The 18,923-nt window shown below is 43.1% G+C and overlaps 2 protein-coding genes across 2 annotated transcripts; one reads left to right on the forward strand and one right to left on the reverse strand.

Annotated features, from left to right (window-relative positions):
- Window positions 1-2,733: 2,733 nt before the first annotated feature.
- On the forward strand, window positions 2,734-15,128 carry tnnt3b (troponin T type 3b (skeletal, fast)). The gene is made up of 11 exons (XM_030794288.1): window positions 2,734-2,753; window positions 2,967-2,977; window positions 8,623-8,641; window positions 9,299-9,344; window positions 9,477-9,593; window positions 9,865-9,942; window positions 10,420-10,533; window positions 10,721-10,830; window positions 11,195-11,285; window positions 11,982-12,022; window positions 15,092-15,128. Exons 1-11 carry the CDS (start codon window positions 2,734-2,736, stop codon window positions 15,126-15,128), a joined length of 684 nt encoding a protein of 227 aa, XP_030650148.1.
- A 2,395-nt stretch (window positions 15,129-17,523) lies between these two features.
- LOC115804444 (myoblast determination protein 1 homolog 1-like) lies at window positions 17,524-18,683 on the reverse strand. Its single transcript, XM_030764888.1, has 3 exons — window positions 18,174-18,683; window positions 17,946-18,021; window positions 17,524-17,756 (listed from the first exon to the last, which is right to left on the reverse strand). The coding sequence occupies exons 1-3, from the start codon at window positions 18,681-18,683 to the stop codon at window positions 17,524-17,526; spliced, it is 819 nt and encodes a 272-aa protein (XP_030620748.1).
- Window positions 18,684-18,923: the final 240 nt, after the last annotated feature.

Raw genomic sequence — 18,923 nt, forward strand, 5'->3', positions numbered from 1 at the left:
AAGCTCACTCAGTGCAACTCAGCTACGCCCTGAAGAGGAGCAGCCGCTGGCCCCGTTACCACGCCAAAAATAAAACCCCCTTGCCCTAAATTCATGTAGCTCTGTGACAGAGGAGCAGGGAGCAGGAACTGAGCAGGGGGTTTCCACATTACCTGAGATACATGGCACAGGCATGGTGTGTCTGCGGAACCTAAGCGCTGACCTCTCCAGCTCTGGCCACCCCTGCAGGCGGCCGAGGGCCTGTCGCGGGTCGCCTGGCCGCGCCCGGCACACTTAATCACGCCGCCCCAACACACAGCGCACGGCCTCGACAAACCCTGCCATTTGTCAGGGCTTATCGGTGGGTGTGTCCTTTGGTGAGTTCTGTGGGGTTCTGTGTGTAATGTTGGTGGGGGTGAGGGGTGGGGGGGGGTGGGGGGGGTCCAGATTTAGAGAGACACTGGGTGACCTGCGTCAGACAGGGACAGAATCTGATGTATGTGAAAAATGATGACAACTTCAGCCCTTCTGTACACACCATGTCTTCACCAGGTGCTCCAAAACACACCACCTTTCTCCCACGACCAAAAACACACCATCTCCACCCCTCTGAACATGGTGATCCGTACCACTGCCCCCTCCCTGTCTGAAGATGAGGATCCCAAGCACTGCTGGGCTTGTGGAAATCATGAGGTTGTAAATTATCCAGCCCAAACCTTCAGTCACATGACCTGCCTTGTTACCAGGAGCGGGACTGCTGTCTCTACACACGGACAGTTGGTTTCTGTGTCCTGTTAAAACACACATAGGCATTTCTGACATGCCAAACTCATATGTGAGTCCACAGAACCACAGACACTGCCTCCTGGCTCTTCACTTCCCCGCGGGCACATTTTTGCTTGCCTTGTATTATGACCGATATAGCTATCAACCATCTCGCCTTTCCTAATCCAAGCCTCCTTCCATCCAGTAAATTCTATGCATCTCCTTATTCAGTGTGGGGGTAGGGGGGCCAAGATGTCATCAAAGCGCCCCCTCCCTTAGAATCCAGCCTGGCTTTGTGCCTCAGCCAATAAGGGTCCTTAGAAGATCAGGTGTCAGTATAACAGAAGGACTTAATCTCTCTTGGAAGTTTGCAGAACCTTACAGCCAGTCGGCGGCACCAGGACACTCACCTCTTTCGGCTTTTCTGAGGTAAGAGAGACTCCAGCACACAGTATGGACAGTCTGTAGTCAAGGGCATTCCCTGTCAGGAGAGACAAAACACTGCAGAACTGAAATGATGATAGATGAAAATCAAACCCTTTTTAAAGAGGATGCTGATCCACCAATGGTCTTTCGAATTATCCAGAGGGAACAGCGGGTTTAAAATCGACTCTGATTTAACCATCTGTTACACGAGGAGTTTTCTCTTCTTTGACAAGATAAATGGTTTCAATGCTAAGAAATTAAATATTTGTGGGAATGGCTTCATGTACCATTTGGGAAAACTTGATGCCTTCGGATTTTTGACTGTTACATATGCAGAGTTCCAAATCAGGCTTGGAGGATAAATATGGTTTATCAGATCATCTAATTTATAAATTCTGATCATTTCTAAATCCTCCTAAAGAGTGTGTTTTATCACACCACAGTAGTGGAGCAGTGGAAACGCAGGAAACAAGAGGGATATTAGAAGGTCACGGTTCTAAACCTGTGCTTTGTCTGTCATAGGCAAACTCAAACGACGGATTTAAAACAAAGGATTTACAGGTTGTTAGGCTTAACCTGTCACTGTCTCATAGAGGCATATTGATATTAGCAATGACAATAGGGGCTTAGCAAAAAAAACAGCTGACAATCCAGTTATAAAGACCACTCTCCTCAGAAAGAGCAGAGAGATGAAACGGAGGGATGACTCCCTGTCCAACGGAGGAACACGGCGTCGAACAAAAGAATAGAGGAACGCGTGTGTCTACACGTACTGGTGTTTCTTTCGCTGTATGAGTGGTCCAGTTATGATCATAGTCACCGCACTGATATTCAACAGTCATTCTGAAACATTGCTGAAATAGTCTGGAATAGTTTTGAGGTGTTTATCGGTTTTTACAAACTCCAAAATATTTAAAGTATTAAATAAAGTATTAAATCAACATCTTTATATAGTAGCACCAAATTAAAAAAAAGGGAAGGGGGGGGGGTAATTTCCTCTAATGTGCGTGGGGGATGTAGGGTGTGGGGTGTAGGATGTGGGTGGGGGGGGTCCCATCATGCCCAGATAAGGAAGGGGGGATTGTTCAGCTATGTTGACAGAATGACTCTGAGCTGAGGCTGAGAAATCTGATCCAGAGCTAAGCCTCACAGACGTGTGCAGCTGTGCTGGGTGCTTAGAGCCCCAGCCAGACGCAGCTCAGTGTCCCAGGACAGGGGACCCCACCCTGGATGTCAGATTTAAACACAAAACACTGCCCCCCACTGGACAGACAATCACTACAACCAAATGAGACAAGACTCTGTGTGACTGTGTCTGTGTGTGAGTGTCCTGAGGTAAACTACAGCCCTCACTGAGAGACAGCTGGAAATTCATTTGGTTTTGTGTTGAAAATCATTACCTTTTGAGGGCTTATTGTCGTGGTGTCTTTGATGTTCCCACAGCTTAGCTGATAATCCATATACGATAAAAAATAAAGAATTAAGAGTGTAATATACCATATGCCCAAGTTGAATTTTCCCATCTGACTTTTTCCAACCATAGGCGTAAAGTCCACTGTCATCATGTCTGACACCGAGGAAGTGTAAGTATTCTGTTATTTTCCTTACCAAACAAACAAACAAAGATTATTATTGTCTTTTTTGCCATCTTTACATCAGCACAGGATCATTTCCTGAATCTGTCCTGTCTGATGAGCCTCACTGTATTAAGGATACGATTAATCATGGTTTACAAAGCTGATTCTGTATGATATGAGGTAACACTAATGCTGTTCTTTCATTCTCCTTTTTTGCAGTGCGGTTGAGGGTGAGTACAATGTCAGGCTTTATATAAAAGTGATAATTTGATCACTCGTTATATAAAATACGATAGAGTTACATTACTCTCACACACAGAAATCACTTCTATATAGCCCTCTCTCTCTCTCTCTCTCTCTCTCTCTCTCACCTCCACTACACCCACCCACACACGCACACACACGCGCGCGCGCGCACACACACACACACACACACACACACACACACACACACACACACACACACACACTTTTAGATGAAGTAATGGCTCCCTCTTGTGGTTGAGACTTTACAGCGCAGGTGAATTCTGTCCAGCGTAAATGACATTTCCATTTTGTTGTTTTGTGATTTCTACAGTTCATTTGTATCTCAAAGGTTTTCATACTGTTTACAAAACTCTGATTTGTAAATGAAAAATGTAAATGAAAAGTGTAAAGGAAATTTGATTATATATCTGTACAGGTTTGGCTTGACACCATGAAGAATTATTTTCCTTCTCTCTGTATCACAACAGCTCATTTAAACACTGTGAATTCTGTCTGAATGAACTGAATGTAGTAGGTGTCAGTAATTACTCGTGCATAGCCACAGGCAACAGGTCACTAAAATCAGATTGTAATTGACCTGGTTCGGTCTCAAACTGACTGACTGACTGATTAGATCGACGCAGTCCTCCCGTTTATTCCTCTGTGCGCCTGTGTCTATGCCGAGACCCCGATACTGTCCTGGACCTCTGACCGAGAACCGCTCCGTTAAAAAGAACGAGCCAGATGTTGAGGACAGTATGATTCCGCTCAGGAGTGCTGGAGTGCTTTCAGAAATGCACTTTCTTCTGCGGACAGACCGATACGTGGACATTCGCTTAATACGGTTTTCATACTATTGTACACTTACCATAACTGTTTCAAACTGGAAATTCATTCTGTCCTCAGAAGAAACTATAGCCAAGCGCTTTATCAGCACGCGTCTGCTCTACTGTGATATGATTTTCTATTCAGACCGAGAAAAAACACTGTTGTAATTTTATTCCTTTATTGCTTTCTTTTCGGAAAATGAAGAGGTCGAAGAGGAAGGTAAAATACGAAACAAATTGAAAACAAAAAATAAACAAAAACAAATAAAATAATGATTTGATTTTAATTCTGTTTGCCGTAGTACTAATGAGTCTGGTTCTCCACACTGACATGTAAATGTGTTTGACACTGTGTGCGTTTGGCGTGGGCGTGGTCAGCCTCACTCCGCCCTGTCACTTCACCACTAACTTCACATCACCATCTGACCGCTATTTAAATATCAAAATTTGTGTCAAACTTTTGCTGACAACCCTGATGTTAACGGCTTTAAATAAGTATTAACAAATCAGTTCTTAAAATGGTTTGTTATCCCACAATGTACTCCTGACATAGAGGTATATATGACAGCGTACATTCTCACATTAATATGCTAACCAGAACTGGAGGGAATGTGAATGCGAAATATAGACAACAGTTTATATTTCTCAGGAAAAATGATATATATATATGCACATGATATATATATAGAGAGAGGGGGGGGGGGCGAGCGAGCGATCGAGCAAGTGAGCGGGGGGGAGAAATAGAGGGAATTTCTCACAAACACAGGTGGAATCAACTTACATTTCAAACTGAATTTGGACGTGAGGTCTGGATCGGAACTCGACAAGGCTGCTGATCTGAGATCTGCTCTTTTGCGTTTTCAGCATTCTAGTTAGAATTTCCTTTACAGTTCTCACAGAGGACCAGGGGCGTGCTGTTCTCTCTGGTAACGAGAGCAGGACGGCCGAAACACTAAAAACTGCTATAATCTGTTGAAGCTTTTCAACACTGCATGTCAGCTGTTTAGACGGTGATTCAAAAGCAAAATCTTTTTTTAAAAAAGAAAAAAAAAAGTAAACTGCTACGCTACAGCTTTGAAAATACTCTGAACTGTAGTAGACTGATGGACTTTAGTGTTTAAACAAAGACCATGTAGTCAAGAGTTTAATTTGTTGTAGTTTCACTTTGCAGTACCTTTCACACAACAAATAACATTAGAATAGTACAGTTTTATTACGTTTTTTTAAACACCTTTCCCAAAACCCATGACAGCGTGGTTTAGGCTGCTGGTTTAGCATCTTGTCTTCAGCCATTGGAAGTCTGTTCAGATTTGGCTTGGCGCTCATTAGCGATAATATTTAATCTATCTAGATGGTTTAAAAGGTCTACAAGAAAGACCACCTCACGCTGTATGCTTTTACACATGGCTAAACTGCTCTAACAAATGCCTCTGTAACTGTAACGCTTTAATGCAGCTGTTTGTTTTTAGTTGGTCATTTAATTAATCAAAAACAAAACATTGTGGCTAATTCTTTTACTTAAATTTTTAAAAATTTTTTTTTTACTGAAATCTTTTATTGAAATCTCCTGTTAAACACAAGGTTGCTAAGAGTGACTGACTTTTGTTTTCTAACGGAGCGACATGGCTTTTGTCAACTTAAACAAACAACATCAACAACAAAAACAAAACAATAATAAATGTGTCTGAGCATGGAGATGGTGGCCAGGGCACTTTTTTGTAACCAATGGCATTTTCTGAATTCAGGTATCTCCGGTGTAACACTATCACATCATTCAGTCTGTGTGTCTCCACACTTACCATCTCTCTCTCTCTCTCTTTCGCACTCTCTCTCACTTTCACTCTCTCACTTTCACTCTCTCTCTCCTTCTATCTTCCTTTCCTTTAATCTTCCATGCAAGCCGCCTACTTCCTCAGCAGGGCTGCTCTACCTCCAACTTTAAAGCTCTTCTTCATCCTCTCTAACCAACCATACTCTCTTATTCTCTAATGCCTTTGTTCTTCCTCCCTGTAATGTTTAATAACTGGGGCCGACCTTCCTCTCCCCTGCTTGCTGCATTGCCTGCGCCGCCTCTGGCCGTGGGGGTAGGTCAGGTGGAGGTAGCCCCTGAGGCTGCTCCAGAGGCAGGGCCGGAGCCGGAAGCTCACGAGCCCGAAACCCACCACGAGCCCGAGCCCGAGCCCGAGCCTGAGCCCGAGCCCGAGCACACGCCGGCGACGGCGCCAGAACCGGTACACGAGGCGCACGAGGCGCACGAAGCGCACGAGGCGCACGGGGAGCACGGGGCGCACGAGGCGCACGGGGAGCACGGGGTGCATGAAGGTATGTGGCATGAATATTCCTTCATCCTTCCCAACCCATTCATAGGCAGTGCACTTTTTACCCGTCACGGAAGCTCAAAGACTAGACAAACTAATCGAGTCTTAGATACTGCAGTAGCCAGTCAGCTTCCCCAGAGGGATAACCACTATTGGAGGTACCTCCTCTTCATGTGTGCCCACATTAAAAGAAACTGGTCTCCATAAAGACTGTATGAGGAAAATGGCCAAGGTTAATACCTGTTTCAATTCCAGTGACTGTACATTTGAATCAAAGATTAAATGGAATTGGTAAAATACCTCTTTTTTTAAAAAAAAAATGGGGCATATTTTCCAATTATGATTCAAGTGTTTGATCCCTGGGATTCAAAGCAATTTGAACTCAGTTCTGATGAGTATGACACTAATCAAATGGAAAATGTTTCCACGGAGAGCGCTTCAGCAGGTCGAAAGCAGGCGCGCTCCGAGAATCGGGGCTCTCTGTGGAAAACACTAACCCCACGCAGGGCTGAGATGCTAATCAGTTAACCAGCATAAACTCTCCCTTACTGGGAGAATATACCCCAGCAGAGGGAGCAGTTGCATTGCTGTCCCAGGTACAACGCTGCTCCCATCGGCACCACCTAGTGACGGACTCTACGGCACAGTGAAGCATGGCATGAAACTGTACAAATTATCAATCTGAAAGACTATGTATAATTTCTGTGGGTTGCCTTTGAAAATTGCTTCTGATGTCAATATAGTATTTTAGCCTTTGTGAATGTATAGAATGTTTTTGTCTTCAGAGGGACAAAGAAAGGTTTCACTCATTTAAAATTTAACACACAGCAGATTTACCCAGATTCACCCAAATCCTTTCCTGTCTACTGAACACTGTTTTGCAAGTGATGGTTCAAACAAATCTACTATTTATAATACCGTTTTTTAGCCGATTTTCAACCAGTTTGACCACCACTGTGACTGAGAACTGGAACAGAGACCCCTCCCTCTTATAAATTGCCTTTTTTTGTCCCATTTGAATTCTAAAACATGACGTTGTATGAAAAGACTATGAGGATGTGTGATATATAATGAACAGTGTTTGAATTGTACGTGCTGTGTATTTTGCTATTGAACTGAATCACACTGTGCCTTGTGTCATATTCACAATGAGGTGTTTTCCAACCAACTGAGACAATTTGAGATTTGTTCTTAAGGGATATTTTTATTGGTCAGTTATCTAAGAGCATTGTCAGGAAAAACACCTCAGTCTTGGTGAATAGTCACTCTGCACAGCAGAGCAAAGGTATGACAGCGTGGCCGCTGTCTGAGAGCCAGCCCATGACTGTTCGCTAATGATTTCTGTTCTGCTCCTGCTTTCATCGCTTCATGCATGCAGAGGCCTATGAAGAGGAAGGTATGTTGACCAATCAATGTCTTGTTTTTGTCATTTGCATAAAGCCAGTCCCAAAAGGGGGTAGAGCGGTGGGCGGGGTTAGGATGTGTTGGGCTGGGTCTCAGAAAGAGCGGGGGAGCACTGCGAAATTGGTTGTCTCATTTACAGACAGCATTTTTGGTTTGTTTTTTTTTTGTTTTTTGTTTTTTTAGAAAAAAATAGACATTGTGGAAAATGTAGTAAGAGATGAGCGTGGGTGAAAAAAGGGTGAAAGAATACGAAGTGCCGCCGTTAGCTTTAACGATGCCTCGAGCCCAAAGCTCATTTCTGCTTCGCTTCTTGTTCTTTGCATGATACACACCAGCCGTGCAGGAGGGGGACGGATGGCAGCTTTTATTTCCTATCGGGAAACTTCTGATCACTTTGGGCGTTGCTTTTTGTTGTGAGAAAGGTGTCGATCATGAACTGCCATTTTCACTCATTTTAGGGTAATTCCTTTTTTAAATGGCCAGACGAAGCGCATTATTCGTCTATAAAATCTGATCAATCGGATTAGAGATTGGTGCCATAAATGCAAAAGGGTAAAAGGGTAATAAATCTTAAGTCATGTTTAAGAAAGCTGTCACCTAAGTGTCAGCTCTCTCTGGTGTCTTCTGGGTTTTGAGTAAAGCTGTAGGGGTTTGATTAAGTTTAGCTTTAGAGTAAAACTATAGATTTTGGGCAGTTTAGGGTTTAGATTTTGTACAATGAATAGAGTTCTGAAAAACACTGTATTACATTCTGAATTCTTTATCTGATGTCTCTGTCCATTTTACTGATTTATTTGTTTTCACTAACTTGCGTCAATTAACACAGTTGTCCCTGAAAGTAATTCTTAAACATGGTTTACTTTCTTCACAAGTTTGTTCCCATATGTAAGCAGAGAGGACTCTTTGAGTCTTAAGATGTACCTCACCAAAACCAATTCCAGTGCTCACTCTCCAGTGCTTAACTCGACACCACTCATGAACACAGGTGCTCTAACAGTGACAGTGTCATCAGCCCGTTGCCTTCACCGTCTCTAACAGTGTAACATCCTTTCCCCCCCTTTTCTTTTCTCAAATCAACAGAGGAGAAGCCAAAGTTCAAGTGAGTAGAGGTTTTTTTTTTCCCCCCTTCTCATCTTGAGTAGTCTGTAAAAATCTTCTAACGGCCCAGTTTCTCAAACCTCTCCAGCCTGGGCTCGTCGATTTACTGTATTTACTCATGCTGCTGTGAAAAACTGTGTGGAACGGAGGCTCCGTTAAGGCTGTTAGCCAAAGCAGGCGGATGGATGGCTAAATATCTTAAACTAATGGATGGATACATAGATAAAGTGTTGTCTAGAAGAGACCTTACTGAATGGATAGATACATAGATAAAGTGTTGTCTAGAAGAGACCTTACTGAATGGATAGATACATAGATAAACTGTTGTCTAAAAGAGACCTTACTGAATGGATAGAAACATAGATAAAGTGTTGTCTAGAAGAGACCTTACTGAATGGATAGACACATAGATAAAGTGTTGTCTAGAAGAGACCTTACTGAATGGATAGATACATAGATAAACTGTTGTCTAGAAGAGACCTTACTGAATGGATAGACACATAGATAAAGTGTTGTCTAGAAGAGACCTTACTGAATGGATAGACACATAGATAAACTGTTGTCTAGAAGAGACATTACTGAATGGAACATGATGAGAAACTTGTGAACGGTCCACAGTGGACAACCGACTGACACAACACTCTTTTATTTTTTCTAGACCAACCGCTCCCAAAATCCCTGAGGGAGAGAAAGTGGACTTTGATGTAAGCTAAGTCCCTCTCTTATCTCCCAGTGCTATGAGTAAATTGTGTTTGTACACGGAGCTGCGTGTGGACGGCACTGCGGTGAAAGTGTGTGTGTGTGTGTGTGTCTCTGTGTGTGTGTTCTTCCAACAGGACATCCAGAAGAAACGTCAGAACAAGGATCTGATGGAGCTGCAGGCTCTCATCGACGCACACTTCGAGTGCAGGAAGAAGGAGGAGGAAGAGCTGATCGCCCTGAAAGAGAGAATCGTGAGTTCTGTACCCACACAATGAATTATGGCTTTCAAAAGGAAAATAAGGCTTTTAATGCCCCGTAACTGGCCTGAAAGTGAAGGCCTGTCGTGTGTAGCAAAGGTGTTAAACATAGAAAAAGAAAATTACATAATTTATTTGTGAACTGCAAATGAACTGTATATGCGTTGTGCTCCCCTAGAAGCAGGACTCAAAAGAATGCTTGTCTGTCTATCTGTCTGTGTGCCTGTCTGTCTGTCTGTCTGTCTGTCTGTCTGTGGATGTTCAGGAGAAGCGTAGGGCTGAGAGGGCGGAGCAGCAGAGGATCCGCGCTGAGAAGGAAAAGGAGCGTCAGGCAAAACGTGAGGTACGTGTGGCTGCTCTAACAATGTGTGTGTGTGTGTGTGTGTGTGTGTGTGTGTGTGTTTATTTGTGTGTGTGTGTGTGTGTGTGTGTGTGTGTGTTTGTGTGTGTGTGTGTGTGTGTGTGTGTCTGTGTGTGTGTGTGTATGTGTGTGTGTGTGTGTGTGTGTCTGTGTGTGTGTGTGTGTGTGTTTGTGTGTGTGTGTGTGTGTGTGTGTCTGTGTATGTGTGTGTGTGTGTGTGTGTGTGTGTGTGTGTGTGTGCGGGCGTGCGTGAGTGTGTGTGCGGGCGTGCGTGTGTGTGTGCGCGCGTGCGTGTGCGTGTGTGTGTGTGTGAGCGTGTATGTGTGCGTGTGCGTGTGTGTGCGCGTGTGCGTGTGTGTGCGTGTGTGTGTGTGTGTTTGTGTGTGTGTGTGTGTGTGTGTGTGTATGTCTGTGTGTGTGAGGGCGGTTCTCCTGTTAACGGTCTTGTCACTCTAACAGGAAGAGAGACTGAGAAAGGAGGAGGCTGATGCTAAGAAGAAGGCAGAGGAAGAGGCTAAGAAGAAATCCGCCCTGTCCAGCATGGGTGCAAATTACAGCAGCTACCTGCAGAAGGTGAGCACACACACCACGCCCCTCCCTCACCCAAGGGGCAGGGGGGGGGGAGCAAAACTAGCTCTGTACCAGCTCCTCCCTTTAACCATCAGCCAGTTCTTGCTGAAAAAAACCAAAGTTTCTTTTTGAGCCAGAGCAGCGTGTCGTCCTGGTGTTTGATGTATTTGGGACTTGTGTGGTTTGACAGGCTGATCAGAAGAGAGGCAAGAAACAGACGGAGAGAGAGAAGAAGAGGAAGATCCTGGCTGAACGTCGTAAACCTCTGAACATTGACCATCTGAACGAGGACAAGCTGAGGTCAGAGAAATGTCCCCAGCTGTGTCTCTCTACACACAAACTGCTCAACACACACCTTCGTATTTTAATAACGACTCCTCTACATGGACTAATTTAGTAAAGGATTTAATTTATTTCGAATAACAACTCCAGTAAAGTCATTTCCAAGGACCTGAATTATAAATACTGTCGCAGATTTTTACATATATCAACAGACTGGGATACTTCATGACCATTGAAATATTTGGCATGTATTTGGTATTGAGAAGGAGTGGAGACGGTACTTTGATCTGGTGACCTGAGATGTGTGAAGGTTTATTTTCACCTGTGTTTAGTAACAATTGGACGTGTGTGTGTGTGTGTGTGTGTGTGTGTGTGTGTTCAGGGAGAAGGCCAAGGAGATGTGGGAATGGATGCGCACTCTGGAGTCTGAGAAGTTTGATCACATGGAGAGGCTGAAGAGGCAGAAGTATGAGGTGAGCATTCAGCGTGACCTTTACCTGGATTCTCCATCCCACTCTCTTGGCCTTCTCATGAACTGGAATGATGTTGTTTGCTACCTGATAGTTCTGTTTCTAAAAACAGTTTAAAGTTCTCTCCCTAGGTTTGCCAAAAAATCTGTCCTAATTAAGGACACCCCACACCACCCCTGACGCGCGCACACACACACACACACACACACACACACACATACACATGCACATGCACACACATGCGCACGTGCACACACACATACACATACACATGCACACACATGCATGCACACATACACATACACATACATACATACACACACACACACACACACACACACACGCACACACACACACACACATTTACACATTTTGTAAATCTGTCTTTAAAGCAGGATGGGATTAAATTTCCCTGAAGAGGAATTTTGTTATTGCCATTGGCACCAATAAGTCTATGAGTATTAATTCATTATTAATTCATTCCTCTGCCCTTTGGGTTTCATAGAAGAGCTGAATTAGATGCAGCAGCTCTGAGCACACAGCTGGATTGTGTGTTAAGTCATCATGTTAAGTAATCACATTAATCTGTCTGTGAAAAGCACTCACCATGGTTCACATAACCATGCTTAAATATAAGTCAGTAGTGAGGGTGGACCCCCGGGGGCAGGATGAATGTAGCTGTGCTCTGCTCTTCTGTAGGTGACCACACTGCGTAAGAGAGTGGAGGAGCTCAGTAAATTGTAAGTAAAGAAAGATGCTAGCAAGGCTGCAGGGCTCGGCACGGGCGCATGCTCTGCCTGCATGATAGGCTCACGGGAAACCATGGAAACGGTACGATCGGACAGGCTCTTCCAACAGGAGACAGGTCAAAAGGTCACAGTACCACTGCTGTGCACAACAACAGTTATAATGTGAACAAAAATGTGGAAGTCTGGATTACTGTTCTAAATTCATATTGTTTACAAGTCTTTTTTAAAAGGACCCCGGCTTTGGTTTACCACAGGTTCCTTTGACTGATTTGAGTTTTATAAATATGTATGTATATTTTACATTACATATATATTAATTATCATATGTTTTATTTTAGTGAGCTTTAAAGTTGTAGAAACACATTGACAAAGCGTGTGGTGAAAGCATTTTGTATATGTCATGTATATTTCATAACATTAGTTTAATAGTGAGACACAGGTGGATTTAAATGAACAGGTGAGGTAGTGAGATGTAGGTGGATTACAGTGAACAGGTGAGGTAGTGATGCAGTTGGATTATGGTGAACAGGTGAGGTAGTGATGCAGGTGGATTACGATGAACAGGTGAGGTAGTGATGCAGTTTGATTATGGTGAACAGGTGAGGTAGTGATGCAGTTGGATTATGGTGAACAAGTGAGGTAGTGATGCAGTTGGATTACAGTGAACAGGTGAGGTAGTGATGCAGTTGGATCACGGTGAACAGGTGAGGTAGTGATGCAGTTGGATTACGGTGAACAGGTGAGTTAGTGATGCAGGTAGATTATGATGAACAGGTGAGGTAGTGATGCAGTTGGATTACAGTAAACAGGTGAGGTAGTGGTGCAGTTGGATTACGGTGAACAGGTGAGGTAGTGATGCAGTTGGATTGCGGTGAACAGGTGAGTGGGTGTTTGGAAGCTGGCTCTCTCAGTTGTATCACTGCTTTTCACAATTTGCATTGTCTTTGATGTGTCACAAAACTGAAAGCAAAGCACACCTTTTCCATACAGGGATTCACACCAAATCAGAATGGAAAAGAAAAGGATTCATTTCCTCATATATATATATATATTCTTATTCTTGTATATATATGTATATATAAATTCTTAGTAGTTTGACCCAAAGCTCAAACACTCCCTGCAGCCCCTGAAGAAAAGTGTGTGCTTTGTATTCAGCTTTTCACCCAGTACACAGGCAGTCCCCAAAGACCAAGGAGTCTCCACAGCGTGAGTCAAACCTCCAGTTTAAGGTAATGTCCCCATTCTCTGTTTAAATACACTTATATGTTGTTTTCAGGTCATTTCACTCAGAAACCGCATTGACGAGCTGCAGAAGCAGTAAGTATTCACCCCACAGACACACACACAGACCCAGACACAAATACACACACACACACATACACACACACACACACACACACACACACACACACACACACAGACCCAGACACAAACACACACACACACGTACACACACCTACACATACACACACACACATACACGGACACACCAGTGCAATATGTCAGACATGCTCCAGTCAGAAAGGATGTCTGCCAATTGTACTGGAGGCTGTACAAAACATGTCCTGAAAAATAACAGTAATCGTCTGAGTCCAACAGGACATGGACGGTGAGTATTTTGGACATTTTTGTAAAAGTCTTCAGGCTGAAATGACAGTGAATGTTTAGCATTCCTGAAGACTTCATCCGCTGCTACCCTGTGCTGACTTACTCCATCCTCATCCCCAACTTCACCTCCATCCTAAAACCCCAACTTCACCTCCATGCTCATCCCCAGCTTCACCTCCATCCTCATCCCCAACTTCATCTCCATCCTAAAACCCCAACTTCATCTCCATGTCCTTGTGTTTTAGGATCTACTCCACCGTATGCCGCTTCATATTGACCATGTTGGTTCTGATGTGTGAACTACCTTAAAGGCATTCAGATGAGGCCTTTTTGGGTCAGCAGATATAAGCCAAAGGATTGACCAAAATATGGGCCCATTTTCTGTTTGCCGTTTATACTGATGTTTATGGTCTTGAATAGTCAGAGCTGTGTGTTGCTGTGAGAGTGGCGAGTTAAATGGTGAAAATGTATTCCATGAATCTCTACGTGTCTTTGAGACGACGGGAGATCCATGAAATGGCCGTTTTCTGTGGAGAAAAGGCTTTGATTGACAGTCAGATCTGTGGTAAGTCCTGCATGTTTGCTCAGCATGACTTCACCCGGTTTGAGAGAAGACAAGTTTCGTAACCTTCTACAGAGGGCAAGTCCACCCAGAGCTCAGAGGGGTTTACACATCTTTACAAATTTTCACAGTTTCTCACACTTTTACATTAGCTGAGATGGTTTCTGCAAACATCACTGTGAACTTGCTATTTTAAAAAAATACTTGGTCTCAAAAGCATAACAGGGACTCGTTTTTACTGGGCTTCGGTCACTGCACATAGCAACACATTTTTTTGTGTTTTTTTCCCATCACCTCTTAGATTAACTTTAAACAGTTAGGATTAAAATAGCTGAATCCATGGATTAATCGAATCCTGTAGAGGAGAAACAGATTGATGTTATACTTATTGCCGTCAGGTTTTTACTGAATCAGTGGAGTATGAAGACCTGACTCATGCATTGTGTAGGTCATTTGTACTGTTGGACATGTGTGAGGTGGATTAGTCTGATTTTTGGGTGGACGTCCTTGTTACTGGGTTTACTGGGTATAAACTGTCTGTCATGTGACAGTCGTCAAACTTGCTCCAGCGTTTTCTACTGTTCTCAATCTAATAGAAGCTATGATGCTTCCGCCTTAGTCTCTAACACTTAACGACCACACACACACACACACACACACACACAGATGTGACGTTTGGGGGTTCTCCTGTATTTGAGGCTGGTGTTAAGGTTGTGGCTGTCTCGTACTCATGGTTTTTAAAGATGATGTCGAGGGCACAGACAGCTGATCACCTACACCAGCCTAGTGCCTGGAGCTCTCTTACTCTCACACCTTTGGTCAAAACCAGTCAATTTCACCCCTTTCTGTTTGTCTAATTCCTCCCTGCGTTTGTTCTCACCTCGTTACAGCTCCAAGAAGGGTGCCGCTACCCGCCGCAGGAAGTAGACACTTTCCTCAGATGGCCAGTCCTCAGCGGCCACGCCCTCGGCCCCGCCTCCAGCCCAGTGCTTCCAGCTCTGACCGAGATCGCCCGGAAATGCCGCCCACTGCAGACACCCAGATCACACCTAGACCCACGGCACGGACACGGCCCACGATGCCCGGTCCGTGCTGTGAGAACTCAGCTCAGATCTGTTCTGATTCACGTAGCTGCCCTAGCACCTTCTCCCCCGGGTCTGCTACCCCTCCCCCCCCCCCACAACCCCGCCAGGTCTGCTGTTAGGGTCTCATCTGTTTTTTTTTTTTGTAAATAATGTGTTGGCTCGCCAGCTTTGTCTGTTACTCTGTTGTTGTTCGGCAGTTCAATAAAAATCTCTCTTCTTAAACCACGCGCGTTATACTTGTTATGCTGTAGTAGCATCTCTGCAGAAATGAACCAGGTGACTGAGTCCTCTCACTTTTCCTTACTCTGAAAAAGTTTAAATTGCTCATGATCAGAGTCCAGTGAGGTTTGAATAAGAGTATTAGCCCTTAGACATCAACATTGACAACTGTTTTGATAACACACTTTACTTATAGTTAACTGTTAACTCAATTAGTAAACAAGTTATTGGCTATTTGGGCAGATCTGAAACTTCACATATCAACTTCTTATATTACCATTGAAAAAACATATATTTGATGGACTTCATCACGTGACTGCTAAGTCGCCTGAGTGGTCTTCCCGCTAAGAAGCATCGGCTCTAGGAAACACTTAGGAACATTAGGAGCAATATGGGTGGAGTCCGTCCAGTTTTCCAGAACTCTGCCGCGCTCACAGAACGTTCTAGCGATCTCATGCACGCGGAAGCATTCATTTTAACATTTCGTTCTCACTGGATGAGAGCTGTGATTTATCCGAAATGCTCCACTTTAGGAACAATTACTTTTGTAACTGATTGTTTCTGTTTATAGGTTTCTAAACTAGGTGGAGTTTGCATCTTGATGAGCTCATGTTCAACTCGTTATTTCATTGTTTTTATTACGGTAACTCGAAATGAAACTTTTAAAAAATATTTGCCTGTCTTGTCGAAATCATAACAGTTAGAATTTGTTTATGAGGCCTATGCACCTCGTCAGTTCATATTACGAAAGGTCGTTTTAATGAACCTTTTCACGCTATGCAGTCTGAACTGAGGGAAGAGGCGGTAAAATTCATTTTATGTGTCTTTTATATTTTATTCATCTAGACCTCTCATCTACAAGACTATTTTGTAACATTACTGGATGAATGCATTTAATCTTCTGTTTAGGGAATACATTAATTAGAATTACGGGTTTGAAATAATTAAAACGTTGGCATAACGTTGACATAATACGATTGTCTCGTATAATTTTCTACAAGTCAGTTTGTACAAGGTGTCAAGTTAAAGTGCAGTTAATTACCCTTCTACAAAGGACAAAATTGAACAATTTAAGAACGACTGTAACTTAAACACTTTGGTATATTTTCACGAAACGCAATCCGCCTAATTTTGCTTCGTCTTTTTAATCAGCGTCATCGTTCTCACTCTCACACAGTCTCAGAAAACTGACTTATAAATGGATCTAACCATTACATTTAATATCTAACATAATAATAATTGTAATAAAAATATTCACTCTTCATTTTCACAGAGTCCCTCACCAGACTACAGCGCAATACTACATTCATGGTCTAGTCATTGAAAAATCGGGCACAAATGTGAACTATTTACCCCTCACAGCCTTCGGCCAGAAAACCAACAAACTACACAGCAGAACATATAAACAGTGATTTATGAAAATGTCACACGGGCTTTAATATTTATAAATATAAAATTTATATCTGACAACAATCCAAGTGTGTTACAACAGGCAACATTAAATACTTCTTTTTTAAGCAAGGCAGCTCTTATTTACAACTGTACAAAAATGGTCCTTATGTCTCATCCTATTTGAACATGTTTAACCTTAAGAACACTGACAGAAAGAGACAGATATGTGACAAACAGCATAAACAGGATAGGAGCTCTAATGCATGACTGATATCCCAAATGACACTGGAGACAGGACCCAAATTCAAGGTCAGAACGTTTTCACGCTGAGGCGGATGTGCCGACGAATTTGACGAATCTGGAGTTCACTGAGCATCAGCCCTCGCGCCTTTCGTTCCGTTAAAATTAATTTATGCATAACAAACACATTTACACATGCACGCCCATAGAAACACAGGCCTATCGCATACTTCTGCTGACCCACCAAAACAATTTTCCTTCAAAAATTCGGAAACATTCTATATAGCTTCGATTGCAAAAATAAAAAGTAAGTAATCTTCTCTCAACTGACAAGGAAAAAGATCAGTCTGAATGTGGAGTCTGTTGTCACGAGACACAACTGCCCTTCACAGCACTTGATAAATGGAGTTGGGATCTTGTGCGCCCGTAAAACAGTCGGTTGGTGTTTGTGAAGGCACCGATGTCTCGGTCAGTACATTCCCTTCTGATGGAGAGCAGGAGCTGGTCTCAGAAGTTTCGAGGTCCGGCGCGCAGGTAGAGGAGTCTGTGGTTATTCGCTCCACGATGCTAGACAAACAATCTAGGCTGGAAATAACGGAGTTCTTGTTGCTTCTGGAATCTGTCAAAATGGGAAACAAAATTAATGCCCTTTTGAATTTGCTTTTAAATTGATGCATTTAACCATAAAGATATCTTGAAAACGAATGAGGCGTGAAACTCAATAAAACTAGAACAGTTCAGGTACAGACGTAGTCTTGTAATCCGTGTCATTAAACTGTAAAGATTACGTGCTGTTTCTCACACTTACCATTTGGTGTTTCATTAAAGAAACCTTCAGGAGTATTCCTCTTTCTAAACACGCTTGGTGGTCCACTGAAGTCCATCTGAAAACATAAAATATTTCCATTGGACCTTTATTTACCGAACAGCAATCAAATTCACAAATATAACACAAAAAATGCTAATATGTAACAGCTGATTAATTTAAATTATACACTTAAGCAACAAGCATGCGCACCACGGTCTCAGGACTTACCATGCCGTCTGAGCAGTTGGACCGTGGACTAGACGCGTCTGAGTCCCCGCTGTAGTGATCCAGCATTGGACAGTAGTTCTCCTCTTGACCGACCCTTAGTAAAGCCTGTAGAGACTCAATGTAACTGATTGCATTGCGGAGGATCTCCACCTTCGGCAATCGCTGGTTAGGGTTCGTAGAAGTACATCTCTTCAGCGTCTCAAATGCATCATTGACCTTGCTAAGTCGCCTCCGTTCCCGCATGGTAGCGGCTTTTCTTCTGTCCGCGTTGGTAGTCTTTTTCTTACAGGCTTTACATGCCCACAGTAGACACCTGCCAGCCTGGTGGTGCCCGCTCGGTGCGCGAATGTGCTCGTCTTCGTTTGTATGATGGTCATCCGGTTTGAGAAGACTCACGTGAACCAACCTAGGGTCTAAATCCTCAAAAAATTGCATGTCGCTGGTATTAAAACAAGGGTCATTATAAAAGTCATCTGTGGAAGGGATCGGAAAAGGAATATCCAACTCCATTGTTTTTGTTTTGAAGTTGAACCTTCAAACTAGTTAAGTATTATTTGGTTTAAATATTTTATGATTTAAATATTATTTCTGTCGAATGACTAAAAAATACGCAAAGCAAAAATCAATCTTTACAATCTAGATAAATCTACTATCTTTTACCTTTAACTTGTCGACAAAAGGGTTCAGGGCTATATTTATACTAACCAGCATATCTGAGGCGTGTCTTGTCGTTGACAAGTCACACGAACC

The sequence above is a fragment of the Chanos chanos genome, chromosome 2 (assembly GCF_902362185.1).
Source record: "Chanos chanos chromosome 2, fChaCha1.1, whole genome shotgun sequence".
Classification (NCBI taxonomy): Eukaryota; Metazoa; Chordata; class Actinopteri; order Gonorynchiformes; family Chanidae; genus Chanos; species Chanos chanos.